This window comes from Heptranchias perlo, chromosome 17 (genome assembly GCF_035084215.1).
Source record: "Heptranchias perlo isolate sHepPer1 chromosome 17, sHepPer1.hap1, whole genome shotgun sequence".
In the NCBI taxonomy this organism is placed as follows: Eukaryota; Metazoa; Chordata; class Chondrichthyes; order Hexanchiformes; family Hexanchidae; genus Heptranchias; species Heptranchias perlo.
The window spans coordinates 28,259,193-28,276,979 of NC_090341.1; the positions used below are offsets into that span (position 1 = coordinate 28,259,193).

Consider the following 17,787-nt stretch of genomic DNA (forward strand, 5'->3'; position numbering starts at 1 on the left):
TTTTCTACAATTATTCCCATCACAAGATGGTTCCCGTGGGGGATGAGGCTGTTCAATCTGTTGTTCTGAGAAAACTTTATTCTCACCTTTAGGTTTAACTTACAAAGAGAAGGATGAGATAAACAATGTGGTTAATTGTTCCCTAGCTGCCTGTCCCTGGTTTATGTGATGCAATTACTACTCATTCAGGTATTAACATTGAAGTGAAATTAATTGCTGATAGTAAAATTATTCCTTTTATTCATAAATTACTCATCAGTTTCTCCATGTACTGTGAATGTTTCTCAGATGTTTCTTATTCCTCTGGCCAGTATGCACTATGCTAAGTTAAACACCCTGGGGTCGAATTTAGGATGGCCGAGTGGGTGCATTCGTGGCAGGGGGGGGGCTCCGAAAATTCGGGATTCCCGGGGCGGATCTGGAGCCCGGCTCCAACCCGCCCACTTCCGGGTTCCCCAATGACGCGCTTAGATATGTGCTCAGCCCCCGCATGCGGGACTCCCACCGGCAATTAAAGCCGGCAGGATCCCACTTAAGGCAATTAATTCGATAGTTCAGGTCGTTTGCAGACCTGATTGGGAGGATATTTTAGGAGGGGTGGGATTTTCAGGTTAACTGAGCATGTTTCCCATACTGGGGGAAACACTCCCAGTTGAAACAGACGTGTTGCAGCCACCAGCCTGTGGGAGCTGCAAAGGTCCATTTGACAGGTGGGGGGGGGGGGCGGGGGGAGGAGACCCTCACTCATTGCAGGAGGACACTCTGTCACTTTGGACAAAGTTTGGCCTGCACCACCCTCCTCCTAACAATCAAATTCACCATCTTGCAACCTCAACCCCGGTGTGCAGACACATTTACCTACCTTACGGACCCCCTCAAACATACATCTTCCGGATGGGGGCCGCCATAGCTGCAGTCATGACCTCCTCGGAGGATGAACAGCATCACCAGCCTCGCCGTCCACTTCTGACACGTGGAGCTCCACAACACAGTGCTGTGACACATCCACCTGCACAGCAGGAGGGAGGGCAACCGCAGAGAGAGATGCATCGCAGGAGGCACTACCCTTGCCACAGGGTCTATAGACCGAGGCTCAGCTTCCTGGACCTCTCTGAGCAGCAGTGCACACGGAGGCTCAGAGTCACTCGACATGTAGTTGTGGACATCTGCAGCCTCCTTGATGCCGAGCTGCTCCCGGCTGGCCCGAGCACCATCTTCTTACCTGTCGCTGTCAAAGTCACCACTGCCCTCAACAACTTCTCCTCCGGATCCTTCCAGCGTGTCACCAGGGACATCGCCAGTGTCTCTCAGTTGTCTGCACAAAAGAGCCCTGCAAATACTCCTACACCCAATCTGCAGTGACACAATGGGTGGCATTCGGGTGTGGGTCTTCATGGTAATTCTCAGGAAAGGGAATTATTGCACAAACCAGACAAGATTTGCAAAGATGTGGCAGTAGTGGTGGTAACAAATTTTAATGTGCTTTGCAAAACAAATGAAAGTAAATCAAAAACATGACATTCTGTCATACACCCTTGTGCATCCCTCTTGTGCTCACAAAACCTTAGCCTTACGTTTATGGGAACCCCTACGTGGTGCTACCCCTGTGGCTTCAGCAGACGTAGTGACAGGTTGCTCTTGTCCACGCCCTGACCGATGAGGGCGGACGCCCTCTGGGTTTCGGTGCCCGTGAGGGCACCCTCCAAAGACTGCTCCACCTGCACCTGTGCAGGGGCAGACTCGGCCACCTGGACAGGAGGCAGCATTGCAGGTACTGGTTGAGAGGGGGGCAACGGGTGAGACATGGAAGCGCTTTGAGTGGCTTCCCCACTTCCATGTCCCCTTTCACCATCATCCCTCTCCTGGCCCAGGCCCACATCACTCCTTCCACCTTGCTGGATGACAATTTGGAGGATTTGTGTGAAGCCTTGGAAGGCCAGTTGTAATGTATCTGTCAGCCTGTTTAAGGCGGCAGAATGTTGCTCACCCTGAATCTGAACGGCCGTTGTCATCGTTGAGCCGTGCTTGAAGCTCGATGGAGGCTAGCCTTTCTTCCATCGCAGACATTCCCACACCTACCCACGACACTATCTCAGAGATGCCTTCACGTCCCTGTGACAGTATCTCTGAGATACCCTCCTGTACCTGTGCCACCATTCCACTCATGCAGGAGTTGGACTCCTCCATCCTCTGCGCGATTGTGGAGAGTGCGCGCGGCACCTGTTCCAGTACCTCGGCAATGTGCTACTGGCCCTCGATGACTCTCCTTTTCATGGCTGGCCCCCAGTGTTCAGCATCTGGGTCCAGCTGAGCAGAGTCTGGAGAAGAGTGCTCCCACCGACGCGGACTCTCCACGGCTGCCCCTGCCACCAGGGTGTGCTCGTGCTCACATGCGCGTGGTGACTCACCACGTGCAAGTCCAACTAACTGGGGATGGGGATCCACCGAGGTGTGTGTATCTGCGTTGGTGGATGGCTGGCTCAGATGTGACGATGCATCATCAGAAGCCAGCAGGTCCTCTGAGGAATCGCCCTCCGCAGTCATGGTGGTCGGAGATGGCCCTTCAAGAGAATAGAAAGCAATATTAAGCAATATTAAGCACGTGGACAGATATGCTAGGATCATTCGCTATCATGAGTGTTAGATTTCTGTCACCAGCTGTTTGTGCGCTCCTCGTCTCAGCGTCCGCCACGGATAGGCACTCCAGTGTCCGGCTTAGTTCCAGTGCTTGCTGCTCCGCGTCCGTTAGGACCACCTGGTGTGGCGGGTCCCCTCCGGTCCTTGCCCTCTCCCGGGCATTCTGGCATCTCTTCTCCTATCAAGGGAAAACACAGAGAGGCGTGATTGAGTAATGGTTGCATAGTGACCCGCTGCATGCATTGGTGTGGGTGGGTGTGACCGTGAGGGAGATGCATGGGAGGGTGCGTGTGAGACATAGCCATGAGATTGTATGAGGATTGAGTTGCGTGGTAGTGTTCGAATGGGAACTGGGGCGGTGAGTAAGTGCAGGCAGGTTGAGGATGATGGTTGAGTGGATGTGAGGAGTGATGTGAGAGCCTTGTGGTGGCAGTGCAGAAGGAGTTGTGTGGTGGTGGAGGTGATGTGGAAGACAGAGTGTGGGAGAATGCGTAAGTATACTCACTGTGGCTGACCTGGTTAGTCATTAAAGCGCTTCCTGCACTGGACCCAGGTTCGGCACACATTGCTGCTGCTGCTGACCTCCTCGGCCACCTCCAGCCAGGCCTTCTTGGTGGCAGAGGGAGGCCACCTCCTCCCATTAGATGGAAAAAAAATTTCCCTCCTACTCCTCACCCCATCGAGCAGCACCTGGAGTGAGGAGTCAGAGAACCTTGGAGCAGCCTTGCCTCTGGCCTGCTCCATGCTCCAAAAATGGTTCTTTGCTGCAGGAGGAGCATTGGAGGACTGCCCGTTTAAATAGGGCTCCTCCTGCTGACAGCCTGTGATGCGGGTGCGCAGTGTGCCCGCTGCGCAGGTCTGGAACGGGAAACCCGGAAGCACAGGTAAATACCTTCAATTAGGCTGTGATCACGTGCGGAGCACCCCAATTTCACTGGGCGCGTTATCCACGCGCCCAGTCGATCCCCCCGCTGCCAACCCGCCTCCCTCCGAATATCGGGCCCCCTGTGTTAGCAAGCATCTCTTTCCAGGTAAAAATTACAGCAAATTACTTTAAACTCACTGTTTCTTTATCAAATCAACCTCGTGGCACATTACTTAAAAGAGAAGTACTTCACAGGAGATTGGCTCTATGAAGTAACTGAGAAATCAACAAAAGCAGAGGTGGTAAATTCTACTAACCAAAAAGTCAGGGTTGAATTAGTTTCCAGCTCTTCATGGTCTCTATGTAATTGGATCCCGAAAGGTCCTTTGTAAACACCTGCATTTACCTCTAGTTGTATTTAGGTGTAAATTTCATAAAATAAAATAAATACTACCAGCACAAAATTGCTGGAAGTGCATCAGGCCAACAGCAAAGCATAGCCAGAATACTTTCTCAAAACAAAAATGGGAAATATCCCCTCATACCATCCATATTTGATCCAATGAAGTCCTGTCCGGCTAAGGATCAGATCCAAGGGGATGATAAACATTTAAAACAAAAGTTGCTCGAACAGTATTAAGGGTATCTTCAAATATTTTTAATACTTAACCCAGATCAGAAAATTGAGAGCAGATGGGATTATCCATTGCCCTAATTGATTTACATTATAAAAAAAACAATACTGTTCTTGAGTAAATGTAGGAAAATGGAATCCCAAATCTGGCCTAGGGTGGTGGTCATCCCAGCCAAGTCCATTTCTGTCCTCAGCCAACATAAACACATGTGCACTTCTAGCAGAGCTTGCTGGATAGTGATCAAGAGTGTCACCAATTTTCTCCCTCATAACCCAGGTGCACTGAAGCCAATTGTAACATCTCGTACTGGCACCCCAGCTAAGATCAGCTAACTCAGCACACAGTATGAGGCTGTCCTAAGGAAAATTTGAGTGGTGGAGACAAAAACCTCATTCAAGAGGAGTGGAGGATGTGCAAGGGACAAAGAACTAGAGAAGACCATTTAAAGAAAGTAGGGAAAAGCCACAGATGGATTTGAAAACCAGGACAAGGATTTTCAAGTCAATTTTCCTTGGTGCCTACAAGGAGGCAGTGAACTTTAACAAAGATGGGGGTAATGAGTGTGCAGACTATTTTCAGCATAGGACACAAGCCACAGAGTTCTGAACAAGTTGATATTTGTGGAAGGGGAAGGCAGGGTGGCTGGCAAGGAGAGCATTGAAGAAGTTAATCGTCAAGATGATGAAAGGATGGATTAGGATTTCTCCAGCAGTGAGAAAGAAGTGGAGCATAGATGTAGCCTGATAGGTGAGTAGGAAGGTAGATGGAGTGCAGGCCAGAGGCATATAAATACTAACTTACTTGTAAACCAAAGAACAATGGTAAAAACAAAGAAACTTAACTTAAGAATTATGTCAATGATGTGTAAAAGCCTTTGAAAAGATTTTGAAGATGAACAATGATTCTGCAGTTCAAATTCAGCTTCAATTTAACTAGGTTACACTGGAGGTAGAGTCTGTAAACATGGATATCACAAAGGATAGTGGTAAAGAGGGGAAGAAAAGGGGGGAAATAATCTAAGAAAAGTTAGTACATCAAAAAATTAAACACTGACCAGGGAAAAATTCATATAATGGATGCGCTTAATAGAGCCACCTGGGACATCTCCAGCTAGGTTCCATATGGTAATAGTAAATAAAAATTTGTGCTATTCCTTGTTTCTTACCCAAAGTAACAGCCTCTGATGTTTGCTTTGAAAAGCAAATACCTTCTTGGTTTATTTGTTTAGCTGGTTCTGGTTGACTTGAAGCCTGCCTTTCTGATCTGCCAGTCATTCTTTCTGAGATTTCTTCTTTATTACGAGACTGGTAAGAAGACCTGGTTGTTTTATTATCCAACAAGACTGATAACTAAAAAAAAATGAAAATAAATTCTAACTTCATCTTCCATCAATTTAAAAGAAAAACACTAGAAGTAAAAAGAACTTTAATTCAACACATTTTAATCAAAGTTAGAGAATGTGGTGTTATTTATTCATGGATAAAAATATTTTTAAAATAAATTGGGTCATAAATAAACAGGGAGAGATGGGACTCATAACAATACCAAGGCCAGGCAAAGAGTCAACGGGAACAGCTACCAGCCCACAGTGCAGTAAGGTAGCTTTTCTTTTAAAAACTCTCTTGGTTTTTTTCCTTCTCTCCCTCTCTATCTCCTTTCTTTCCTTCTCTATACTTTCTTTTTTGGGGTTCTGTTCTGCTCTTCTCCCTCTCTTTGTTTTTGGCTTTTCCCTTTCCTTGTACTCTTTTTCAAGCTTCTGCATTAAATTTTTATCATGCCCCTTTATACATCTTGTGGTTCTTCTTGATACCTTTCAGGGATGATTGAGCCTGTGTCCAAAGGAAGGAGAATCATGGAGCTAAGCCTCAGGCAGGACCTAGTAGCTGGTGAGTGGGTATAATCTGAGGAGAGGTTAAGCTGGGCTGGAATTATATAAGTTGGACCAGACTGGTGCTGGAAATGCAAAACAGAGGATCAAACGGCTCTTGGGTCTTGGAGGGTGGCCACATAGACCTGGGGATTTCTTTCTCAATGATGGATGTGGGGCTGATGCTGCTGAGATGTGGAGCCAGCTGGGGTTGGGAGCTGAAAACAGATACAGGGTGTACGCGATGTTAAAGCTGTCAAAGAGGCCTAGCAAGGTGCGTCATCCATATGACGCACCTTGGGAGGGTTTAAACTAAAGTGGCAGGGGGTTGGGAACCTGAGCAGGGAGAGAGAGGAAAGCGTAACAGGAAGGGACAGAAGGTATGGAGTAATAGGTAAAGTGTTAAAAAAGGAAAAAGCAGGAACTAAGCGTCACAAAACAGATTTGAAAGTTCTTTATCTGAATGCACGTAGCATTCGTAATAAAATGGACGAGTTAACGGCACAAATAACTACGTATGGGTATGATCTTGTGGCCATTACAGAAACATGGCTGCAGGGTGACAACGACTGGGAATTAAATATGCCAGGGTATTTAACAATCAGGAAGGACAGGCAGGAAGGAAGGGGAGGTGGGGTGGCTATGTTAATAAAGGAAGGAATCACTGTAACACAGAGAAATGATATTGGGACAAAGCATCAAGATAATGAAACAGTTTGGGTGGAGATAAGGAATAATAAGGGAAAAAAAACATTAGTGGGCGTAGTATATAGGCCTCCTAATAGTTGCAACTCTGCTGGAAGAAGTATTAATCAGGAGATAGTCGGGGCATGTAATAAGGGAACAGCCATAATTATGGGGGATTTTAATTATCATATTAACTGGACAAATCAAATTGGGCAGAGCAGCCTTGAGGACGAGTTCATTGAATGCATCAGGGATGGATTTCTTGAGCAGTATGTAACTGATCCTACAAGGGGGCAGGCAACCTTGGACCTGGTCCTGTGTAATGAGTCAGGATTAATTAATAATGTCCTAGTTAAGGATCCCCTTGGAACGAGCGACCACAACATGGTTGAATTCCATATCCAATTAGAGGGTGAGAAGGTTGATTCTCAAACAAGCGTACTGAGCTTGAATAAAGGAGACTATGATGGTATGAGAGCGGAATTGATTAAAGTGGACTGGGAAAATAGATTAAAGGGTAAGACGGTACATGAGCAGTGGTGTTCATTTAGGGAGTTATTTTACAACTTTCAAAATAAATATATTCCACTGAGGAAAAAAGGGTGTAAAAGAAATGACAGCCATCCGTGGCTAAGTAAAGAAATCAAGGATAGTATCCGACTAAAAACAAGGACATATAAGGTAGCCAAACTTAGTGGGAGGATAGAAGATTGGGAATTCTTCAAAAGACAGCAAAAAGTAACTAAAGGATTGATTAAGAAAGGGAAGTTAGATTATGAAAAGAAATTAGCAAAAAATATAAAAACAGATAGCAAGAGTTTCTATAGTTATATAAAAAGAAAAAGGGTGGCTAAGGCAAACATAGGTCCCTTAGAGGATGAGACCAGGAAATTAATGGTGGGAAACATGGAGATGGCAAAAATGCTGAACAAATATTTTGTTTCAGTCTTTACAGTAGAGGACACTAAGAATATCCCAACACTGGACAAACAGGGGACTCTCGGGGGGGAGGAGCTAAATACGATTAAAATCACTCAGGAGATGGTACTCAGTAAAATAATGGGACTCAAGGCGGATAAATCCCCTGGACCTGATGGCTTCCATCCTAGGGTCTTGAGGGAAGTGGCAGTAGGGATTGTGGATGCTTTGGTGATAGTTTTCCAAAATTCCCTGGACTCAGGAGAGGTCCCGGCAGATTGGAAAACTGCTAATGTAACACCGTTATTTAAAAAGGGTAGTAGGCAGAAGGCTGGAAATTATAGGCCAGTTAGCTTAACATCTGTGGTGGGTAAAATTTTGGAGTCTATTATTAAGGAGACAGTAACGGAACATTTAGATAAGCATAATTTAATAGGACAAAGTCAGCATGGCTTTATGAAGGGGAAGTCATGTCTGACAAATTTGCTTGAGTTCTTCGAGGATATAACGTATAGGGTGGATAAAGGGGAACCAGTGGACATAGTGTATTTAGACTTCCAGAAGGCATTCGACAAGGTGCCACATAAAAGATTATTACTTAAGATAAAAAAATCACGGGATTGGGGGTAATATTCTGGCATGGGTGGAGGATTGGTTATCGAACAGGAAGCAGAGAGTTGGGATAAATGGTTCATTTTCGGACTGGCAACCAGTAACCAGTGGTGTTCCACAGGGGTCGGTGCTGGGTCCCCAACTCTTTACAATCTATATTAACGATTTGGAGGAGGGGACCGAGTGCAACATATCAAAATTTGCAGATGATACAAAGATGGGAGGGAAAGTAGAGAGTGAGGAGGACATAAAAAACCTGCAAGGGGATATAGACAGGCTGGGTGAGTGGGCGGAGATTTGGCAGATGCAATATAATATTGGAAAATGTGAGGTTATGCACTTTGGCAGGAAAAATCAGAGAGCAAGTTATTTTCTTAATGGCGAGAGACTGGAAAGTACTGCAGTACAAAGGGATCTGGGGGTCCTAGTGCAAGAAAATCAAAAAGTTGGTATGCAGGTGCAGCAGGTGATCAAGAAAGCCAACGGAATGTTGGCTTTTATTGCTAGGGGGATAGAATATAAAAACAAGGAGGTATTGCTGCAGTTATATAAGGTATTGGTGAGACCGCACCTGGAATACTGCATACAGTTTTGGTCTCCATACTTAAGAAAAGACATACTTGCTCTCGAGGCAGTACAAAGAAGGTTCACTCGGTTAATCCCGGGGATGAGGGGGCGGACATATGAGGAGAGGTTGAGTAGATTGGGACTCTACTCATTGGAGTTCAGAAGAATGAGAGGCGATCTTATTGAAACATATAAGATTGTGAAGGGTCTTGATCGGGTGGATGCAGTAAGGATGTTCCCAAAGATGGGTGAAACTAGAACTAGGGGGCATAATCTTAGAATAAGGGGCTGCTCTTTCAAAACTGAGATGAGGAGAAACTTCTTCACTCAGAGGGTGGTAGGTCTGTGGAATTTGCTGCCCCAGGAAGCTGTGGAAGCTACATCATTAGATAAATTTAAAACAGAAATAGACAGTTTCCTAGAAGTAAAGGGAATTAGGGGTTATGGGGAGCGGGCAGGAAATTGGACATGAAGCTGAGTTCGGATCGGTCAATGCCCTGTGGGTGGCGGAGAGGGCCCAGGGGCTATGTGGCCGGGTCCTGCTCCGACTTCTTGTGTTCTTTAGATTTGTGGTTGGGATCAGATCAGCCATGATCTTATTGAATGGCGGAGCAGGCTCGAGGGGCCGATTGGCCTACTCCTGCTCCAATTTCTTATGTTCTTATGTTCTTATGTTCTTATATGGGGGAAAGTGATTGGAAGATGAATTCTATTTGATTCTATACCCAGCAGCTGGCCTGGTGAGAGGTGGGAGAATGAGCCACAAGACCAAGGGTGGAAAGAAACAAGGTTCTTAATAATAGTGAAATATCTTATATAAAGAAATTCATGACATTACCAATCAAAGCCACATTTATTCCTTTGAATAACAATTTTTTTTCCAAGAATAAAGCCTTTATTCTTCACAATTTTATGCTCTATATCAAATGACCAGAGTGTAAATATACCTTTAGAAATGACAATACTTTAGAACAGCTATGAAATATTTGAAATACCATTTGAAGAATTGTGATTCTGCAGCCAAAACATCATTTAATGGCTACTTACATCTTTAGATCCTGCTGTCCCAACTTTTCTGCCACTTGTTGGAGGTGGTCCAAGTACTTTTGATCCAAATGCAATGTGCGATATATCTTGGTTTCTAACACTACGTGCACTGGCTGTCCCACGATTGGTATGCTGGGCTGAATTAAGAGAGAAAAGTGATATTGTTTTGTATAAGTCATGACAATTCTGCAGTCTCTTACATGTCAGCATATAGCTGTTCTGCAGTTTCATAAGGAATGAAAGGCTAGAGCATCAAGCTATCTTCATTACAGGTTAACTTATGGTTTTAGACACAAGTGGCAAAATTGAAGTATAAACAGAAGTCAGAAATGAGGTGAGAACCATAAAGGATGCAAATGGGCTTCAACTGAGGTTGAACACAAGATAATACTCTGAACAATATCTTCCTCCAAGTATTCACAAGGGAAGATATGAGCAACATGCCCTCCTCAAGCAGAGATAACCGAATCAGAATTATTGGGCTGGATTTTCCTTTGAAAATAACGGTGAGGCAAACAGGGCTCACTGTTATTTCTGTGCAAACGGTAGAACAAATTCCGGCAGCCGCACATAAGCAGTTAAACGCGGAAATCTGGACGTTGCTGTACCAGATGCCCTGCTCCTCCGTAAGCTTCGCGAGAACGACATCTCGCCGGTTGGCTCTCCGTTCAAATTAATGGAACGGCGTGAAATTCCTGCACTGTCCTGATGAATACAAACTAATCTTGCCAAATAAAGGTACTTGACGTCACTTCAAGTCTAAGCACCTATTTAACAGTGTAAGTCTTAATGACTCTCTGGCACTGAAAATTAACTTTTACAAGTGTGGAGTCTCATTCATTCAGATTTTAATTGTTGTTGGACTTTTAAAAAAAGTTTTAATTTAATTTTTAAAATTTTTTTACTTTTTCTTTCCTTCTCTTTTATCTCTGTCTCTTAATTCAATATTTCTTGCATTCAATTTATTTCACTTTCTGTACCTGATTTGACATTGAATTCACTATTCTGACTTACACTTCCTAGTTCTGACTCTGTGCTGCTCATTAACAATGCTTCAAACTGACTGATTAAGGGGATACACAATTGCTTGCCCCGTTCACACTGGTCCCAGATACCCTGTAGAGGGTGCTGCATTGGAGTGAGCGCCCCATGAGAGCAACTTGCCATGCAAAAGCCCAAGAAAAGTCTATGAGCAAGTGCAAGTCTAACGAACGGCAGGAGCTGTTCGTTCGCCGCTCACAGGAAAATCCGTCCCAATGATTTTGATATAAATGAGATGGAAGTCTTGAGCTGACGAAAAGAGCTCAAAACAAATAAATCCCAGGGATACCTGGTATTTATTCTAGAGTAGCAAGAGCCTATAAAGGAGATTTGTGAGGCATTGACGATCATTACGGGGAAGTCACAGGACACTAGGGAGATACCAGTAGATTGGAAATAGGTTAATATGGTGCCTATTGCCGATGACACAAAGATTGGTGGCATTGTAAGCAGTGTAGATTAAAACAAAATTACAAAGCGATATTGATAGATTAGTTGAACGGGCAAAACTGTGGCAAATGAAATTCAATGTAGACAAATGTGAGGTCATCCACTTTGGATAAAAAAGGATAGAACAGGGTACTTTCTAAATGGTAAAATGTTAAAAACAGTGGATGTCCAAAGGGACTTAGGGGTTCAGGTACACAGATCATTGAAGTGTCATGAACAGGTGCAGAAAATAATCAAGAAGGCAAATGGAATGTTGGCCTTTATATCTAGAGGACTAGAGTACAAGGGGGCAGAAGTTACGCTGCAGCTCTACAAAACCCTGGTTAGACCGCACCTGGAGAACTGTGAGCAGTTCTGGGCACCGCACCTTCGGAAGGTCATATTGGCCTTGGAGGGAGTGCAGCGTAGGTTTACTAGAATGATACCCGGACTTCAAGGGTTAAGTTACGAGGAGAGATTACACAAATTGGGGTTGCATTCTCTAGAGTTTCGAAGGTTAAGGGGTGATCTGATCAAAGTTTATAAGATATTAAGGGGAACAGATAGGGTGGATAGAGAGAAACTATTTCCGCTGGTTGGGGATTTTAGGAGTAGGGGGCACAGTCTAAAAATTAGAGCCAGACCTTTCAGGAGCGAGATTAGAAAATATTTCTACACACAAAGGGTGGTAGAAGTTTGGAACTCTCTTCCGCAAACGGCAATTGATACTAGCTCAATTGCTAAATTTAAATCTGAGATAGATAGCTTTTTGGCAACCAAAGGAATTAAGGGATATGGGCCAAAGGCAGGTATATGGAGTTAGATCACAGATCAGCCATGATCTTATCAAATGGCGGAGCAGGTACGAGGAGCTGAATGGCCTACTCCTGTTCCTATGTTCCTATTTTCAAAAAAGGTAATGAAAAAAGACACAGGCAACCTCAGACCCATTAACCTTACTTCAATACTGTGCAACGTAATGGAATTGATTAAAGAGTAAGATTGTGGAATATCTGTGTAAGAATAATCTAGTAAACAGTGGTAGATTCAGAAAGGACATATCCTGCCTGACCAACCTCCTTGGCTTTTAAGAAATGACATCCCAAATCGGGTTGTGGAAAGCCCTACGACATGGTGAACCTAGGTTTCCAAAAGTATTTTGGAAAAGGTCCACACAGAGGGCTATTAATTAAGCTAAAAGGTTTAGGATTCAGGGTAAATACTGGAGATGAATAAGAAATGGTTTTAAAGGTAGAAAACAGGTATTTGTTAGCAGAGATATGTTGGGATGGCAGCAGGAAATACTGAGTAGGGTATCAGGGTTTGATGTTGGGACCACAGTGGTTTCTAATTTACATCAACGACTTAGATTCAGAAACTCAATGCAAATTGGTCAGATTTACAGATGATTAAAAACTGGAGCAGGGGAGGGAGGCAGTGGATCGAAGGCGGCAGCTCAGAAATTACAGGATTTGTTGGACAAAACATGTAAGTGAACACGCCAATGGCAGATAAAATTTAACGTGGACAAGTGTTAAGTACTGCACATGGAACAGAAAAATGGGTAACACTCATAAATCCATGAATGGTGTTGAAATAGCTAAAGATGTTGAAAAAGACTGAGGAGTCTTAGTCGACTTGACGTTCCACATGCCCAACCATTGAAGATTATCACCAAACAAAGCAAATAGAATGCTGAACTATATAGCCAAGATAGTAGAGCATCAGTCAGAAAAGAATCATGCTCAAACTGCATGGTGCTCTGATCAGATCACACCTGTGTCCACTTCTGGTCACCGAGTCACGGGGAGACATTTAAACAATAGTGGCAGTGCAAAGACCAGCTATGACACTGATCTCCAGTGTTAGAGGTCTGAGTAATGAGGAAACTTGGGCTTTCACATTTGAACATAGACATCAAAGAGCTGATTTTACTGAGGTAGGTAATCCAGTAAATTGTTTGGAAAAGGTAAATCCAAACGATTACTCCAAATTAAATTGCAAGTGTAGTTAAGGAGAAACCAATTAAACTGATAAAAGATAAATTTAGGTCTGATATCAGAAAGTTCTTCTTCACCATACTTAGCCAATAGCTGACAGTCAGCTTTTCAACTCATGTGTCAGCCTTTCACAAGAAAAATCAGCTTTTTTCACTGGAACTGGAGTTTATCAATATGAACCACAGATTAATTGGAAGACACAACTGGAGATTGTCAGAAGACATCAGCCTAGGAATTCGATCGGGGGTGTGCACGCCGCCCGCCAAACAGTTCAATATGGCGGGCGACGTGCACACCCCCGTCCCGATCTGGAAGTGCACAGCACGCTATATTGGTAGTGCTGAAGTCATCCAGGGAGCACGCCTGAAACTGACGTTTTGCGTAAGAAATGGGCCTATCAGGGTCCAACGCCCGTTTCACACCCCTTTGTAAAATTATTTTACGACTGACTGAGTATATTCTATGCATGCTGCATATTTTCTCAGGAGCACAGCAGCCGAACCAGCAGTCCTTAAATGGATCGTTGGAGGCTGCCGTCCAAAAGATAAACTTTTTTTACTTTCTTGAATGTGGAGCAGGGAGGAGCAGACTGCTTAACAGTGTGCTATTGCCAGTCAACGCTCATCCCCTCATCAATTGCCTCCCTACCACCTCCAGACTCACCTGAAACCTCAGCCAGCATCCCAGCCAGCCGAATTCACACCCCTCCTGGGAGTCTGCCTCTGGGGCCGGAACTGCACTCCACAGCTCGCCAGTACTATCCTAATGAGGCCGGCGGACCAATTTGCCGTGGTCCTGCCGCCGGCCTCATTATACGCATGCAGCGTGTGCTGCACTAGGATCACACCCTAATTTGAATGCAAACTCATTTCTAGGCCTTCAGATCAGTTGGAGGGCAGAACTGGCGACGTTCAAACCAATTGTTTCTTCCACTACTAGTTGTGGAGAAACTTGAGGCAGAAAATTTTTTGAGACGAGTTTATGGTTTCTGAGAGTGGCAGTTACAGAGGTTTTCATTTAGAGTTTGCCTCCAAAGAATTTCTATATGACAAATAAGCAACTAAAATGTCGTTTTTAAAAACTTAATTTTCCTCAAAGGAACACTCTGGAACTTGCCTGCATATTGTCTTATATATCTTATATTTCTTCAAAACTAATGGCAGCTGTTTTTTTGAAATACAGAAGACAGAAGATACTTCATGATATGAATGCATTAACTGACTTTATTAAACATTTCTGTCACTGCACCGGTGGAATTGCCAGGGTCTAGAAATAAAAACCCTGATTTTAACTCTTAGCAGATTCATGCGGGCGAGGGGCCGTGGTTGATAGCAACAACAGCAGCACAGGCCTCCAGTTAAAATTAGTCAGGCCCCAATGTCGTCATCGAAGCCTGATCTGCATATTTAAAAGTGCTCAGAAAGTGTGTGATGTGGACCATTGTGTGAGATTCACAGTGCCCGGTTGGGCTCTGTAATTTAGCTGTTTTCAGTTTGTATGCACACACATAGTTGAGGTCACTTTATTCCCGTAGAGTAACAGGGGAAAGAGCCCACAAAACCTGCATTAGAGCAGTCAGCATCTACGGAGAAACACGAGGATTGACAAGAGCAATCAAGAATATAACAGATTGCCACCTCTTGGAGGCAAATCAGTCAGGTGTATCTGAGAGCACAAAATTCAGCTTCCCATGGCTGTTCCCGAAAACAATATTTTTATGCACTTCTTAATGATTGCAGTACTAATGATTAGAAAAAATGTTTTTGACAAGTTCAAAATAGCAACATTGGCTAGAAATTACTGTTGGCAATAATAGCACATGAACGCTAAACTTGATTTTAACGGGGTGCCATTAACCCATTTATTTTGACTTTACTCGTGAAGCTGTATTAAAGACCATACAGCTACTTTTAATTTCATTTTTAAAATAGCCATAACCCTCCTAGGAGAATTTTTTTAATAGCCTGAATACAGAATCATAGTTGCCTCCAAAATATGAAAAATGTACAGAATAAAATTTGAAAAATGAAACCTTTGGTGGGGTGGAGGAGGCATGCACCAAGATCCCTTAGAAAATAAATCTCACCTTCAGCACTCACATTCCCCATCAGTGACTCCAGTGAGCACATAACAATCCCATTTGGAACCACAAAACAAAAGGTACAACCCAGCTGCTTTATAAACACTGGGTTTTCCATTTAAAGAGATTCAAGTTTAAGTCCAATCCCTGACAGACATTTAAGGATCTATAATAAATTCTTATGTCCAGGTTTATAATCGAAAATACCTATGCCACCTTTCCCAGGATGCATCAATACCACCTATAACAAGGATTTAAAAAAATTATTTAGCAGTTTCTGCTCAAAGATTTTTCAAAATTATTTGAAGAAAATTTAGAGGGCAAATTTCAAAAGCTTCACTGAGCTAATTTTTTTTTAAGGCTGCTTGTCCAAGACAGTGAAAAACTGACATTGTTCCGATTACACACCAGTTGGAACCTTTGCTCCGTGTTTTATGAACTTTAAAATGTGAAAGAGATAGATACTGGGGTCAGAGATATATATGAGGGAGAAAGAGTACGTCTTTCTTCATGGTATGTTACTACAATTATTTTTAAAGCTGAATTTTGAAGCTAATTACCTCACCTGTGTTTTGTTGATAAAAAAGGTCAATGATAATGGCATACACCTGTGAAACAGAAATGCTAATTTATAACACTTATGAGACAGAGATGGAGAGAAAAAGAGAGACACAAACACATGCAAGTACAGAGAAAGGCAAAAAGGCAGCTACTTTCTTTAATCTAATTTGATTTCTTTTAAAAAATAAAACAAGTTAAATTTTGAAGGTAAACAAAGTTTCTTTGACGGCACTGTGAGGAAGTTAGAGTAGGTGGGTGCAGGGGGGCAAAAAACTAGTTGCCACTTGCCTTTGGAGGGAGTCGATAGAGGAATAAAGGTGAGGTGAATGACAGCAGAACCAAAGGAAGGTCAGGATACAGGAGTTGAAGGGATAGCTCAAAAAGAAAAAGGCAGGCGCGTTGAGGGGAGTGAGTAGAGAGTGGAAGGTGAAGGGGTAGGGGACAAAAAGGATGTAAGGAGGCGCAGAGAAGCTGGAATGATTGGGGGAGGGAATGGGAAGAGAGCTGCTAATGGCCACATTTTTCCCACAACCCCTGCCCCAAATGCAGCCTTTAGCCATTGGTGACTCCTTTCCCTGCCTCACCACCCATTATCCCCCATCTGAAAGGAAAGTAGAAAAGTAATAGATAAAAGAGAAGCAAAAAGAGCAAATGGGAAGAGAGGCAGAAGAGAAGAGAAAGAACAAGACAAAACAAAAGGAGAGACAGAGAGAAAAACAATAACACAAAGACAGCAGAGAAAGACCATATTGTCCAATTTACATTCATACTGCCTATTTAATACTATAATTACAAACTCACACCAGCGGAGGTGCTGGGTATTCTGCAGCAAGTGGCTCACCTCATGACTATACAAGGCCTGTCCACCACCTACAAGGCACAAGTCAGGGGTGTGATGGAATACTCTTCATTTGCCTGGATGGGTGCAGTTCCAAAAACACTCAAGAAATTAGACACCATCCAGGACAAAGCAATCTGCTTGATCGGCACTTCATCCACTAACCCAAACATCCACACCGCCACCACTTCGTACTGTGCTGCAGGATTCACTGTAGCAATTCGCCTAGGCTTGAAGGACAAGAGCAGCAGATGCATGGGAACAGCATCATCTCCAAGTCCCCCTCCAAGTCACACACCACCCTGATTTATATCGCTGTTCCTTCATCGTCACTGGGTCAAAATCCTGCAATTTCCTACCTAACAACATTGTGGGAGCACCTTGACAACATGGTTCAAGAAAAAAGACCACTACCATCTTCTCGAGGGCAACAAAGGATGGGCAATAAATGCTAGCCTTGTCAGCGATGCACACATCCAGAGAATGAATTTTAAAAAAATTACTTGAAGCCCCATAAGGAATTTTAATCATTAATTTAGGCATTTTTCCTCATCCAAATTATTATTACCAGATTATAAATTTTTACTTGAAAGATTATAAGGCAGAGACAGTTACAGGGAAAGAGGAAGGAAGGCAGGGGTGGGGGGGAATACAGAGAGATAGAGAGAGAAGAGAAAGAGACAGAGAAAAGGTCAGACAACAAAGGACTAGCTGTGGCATCTATTGGAGAAACAAAACACAAATTTAATCATTCAGTTACTATCCGAGAAGGTGTATTTCTGAGGGATTTTTTTCCTTAAAAATTAAATGAATTAATTTTGGAAACTTTTCAATTAAGAACAGGCTAATTAAATCACCTGTGTTTTAATCTTTGTGTTTGAAAAGCTAATTACATCACCTGATATTAGAAATTTGGGTCTGCCATTGATACCTTCTTGAATTCAGTGGCATCATTTCCCTAAGTGGTCTGAGCGTCTTACTAATGAGAGTTGATTCACAGTGG

General features: G+C 43.5%; 1 protein-coding gene across 2 annotated transcripts in view; it reads right to left on the reverse strand.

Annotated features, from left to right (window-relative positions):
- cfap20dc (CFAP20 domain containing) overlaps positions 1-17,787 on the reverse strand; it is a 365,860-nt gene that overhangs the window by 156,157 nt on the left and 191,916 nt on the right. For both annotated transcript variants that reach the window (XM_067998825.1, XM_067998824.1), the window contains 2 exons: positions 9,836-9,972; positions 5,303-5,486 (listed from right to left, as the gene is read on the reverse strand). In XM_067998825.1, coding sequence (XP_067854926.1) covers positions 5,303-5,486; positions 9,836-9,972 — 321 coding nt within the window. The remainder of the gene's footprint in view (positions 1-5,302; positions 5,487-9,835; positions 9,973-17,787) is intronic.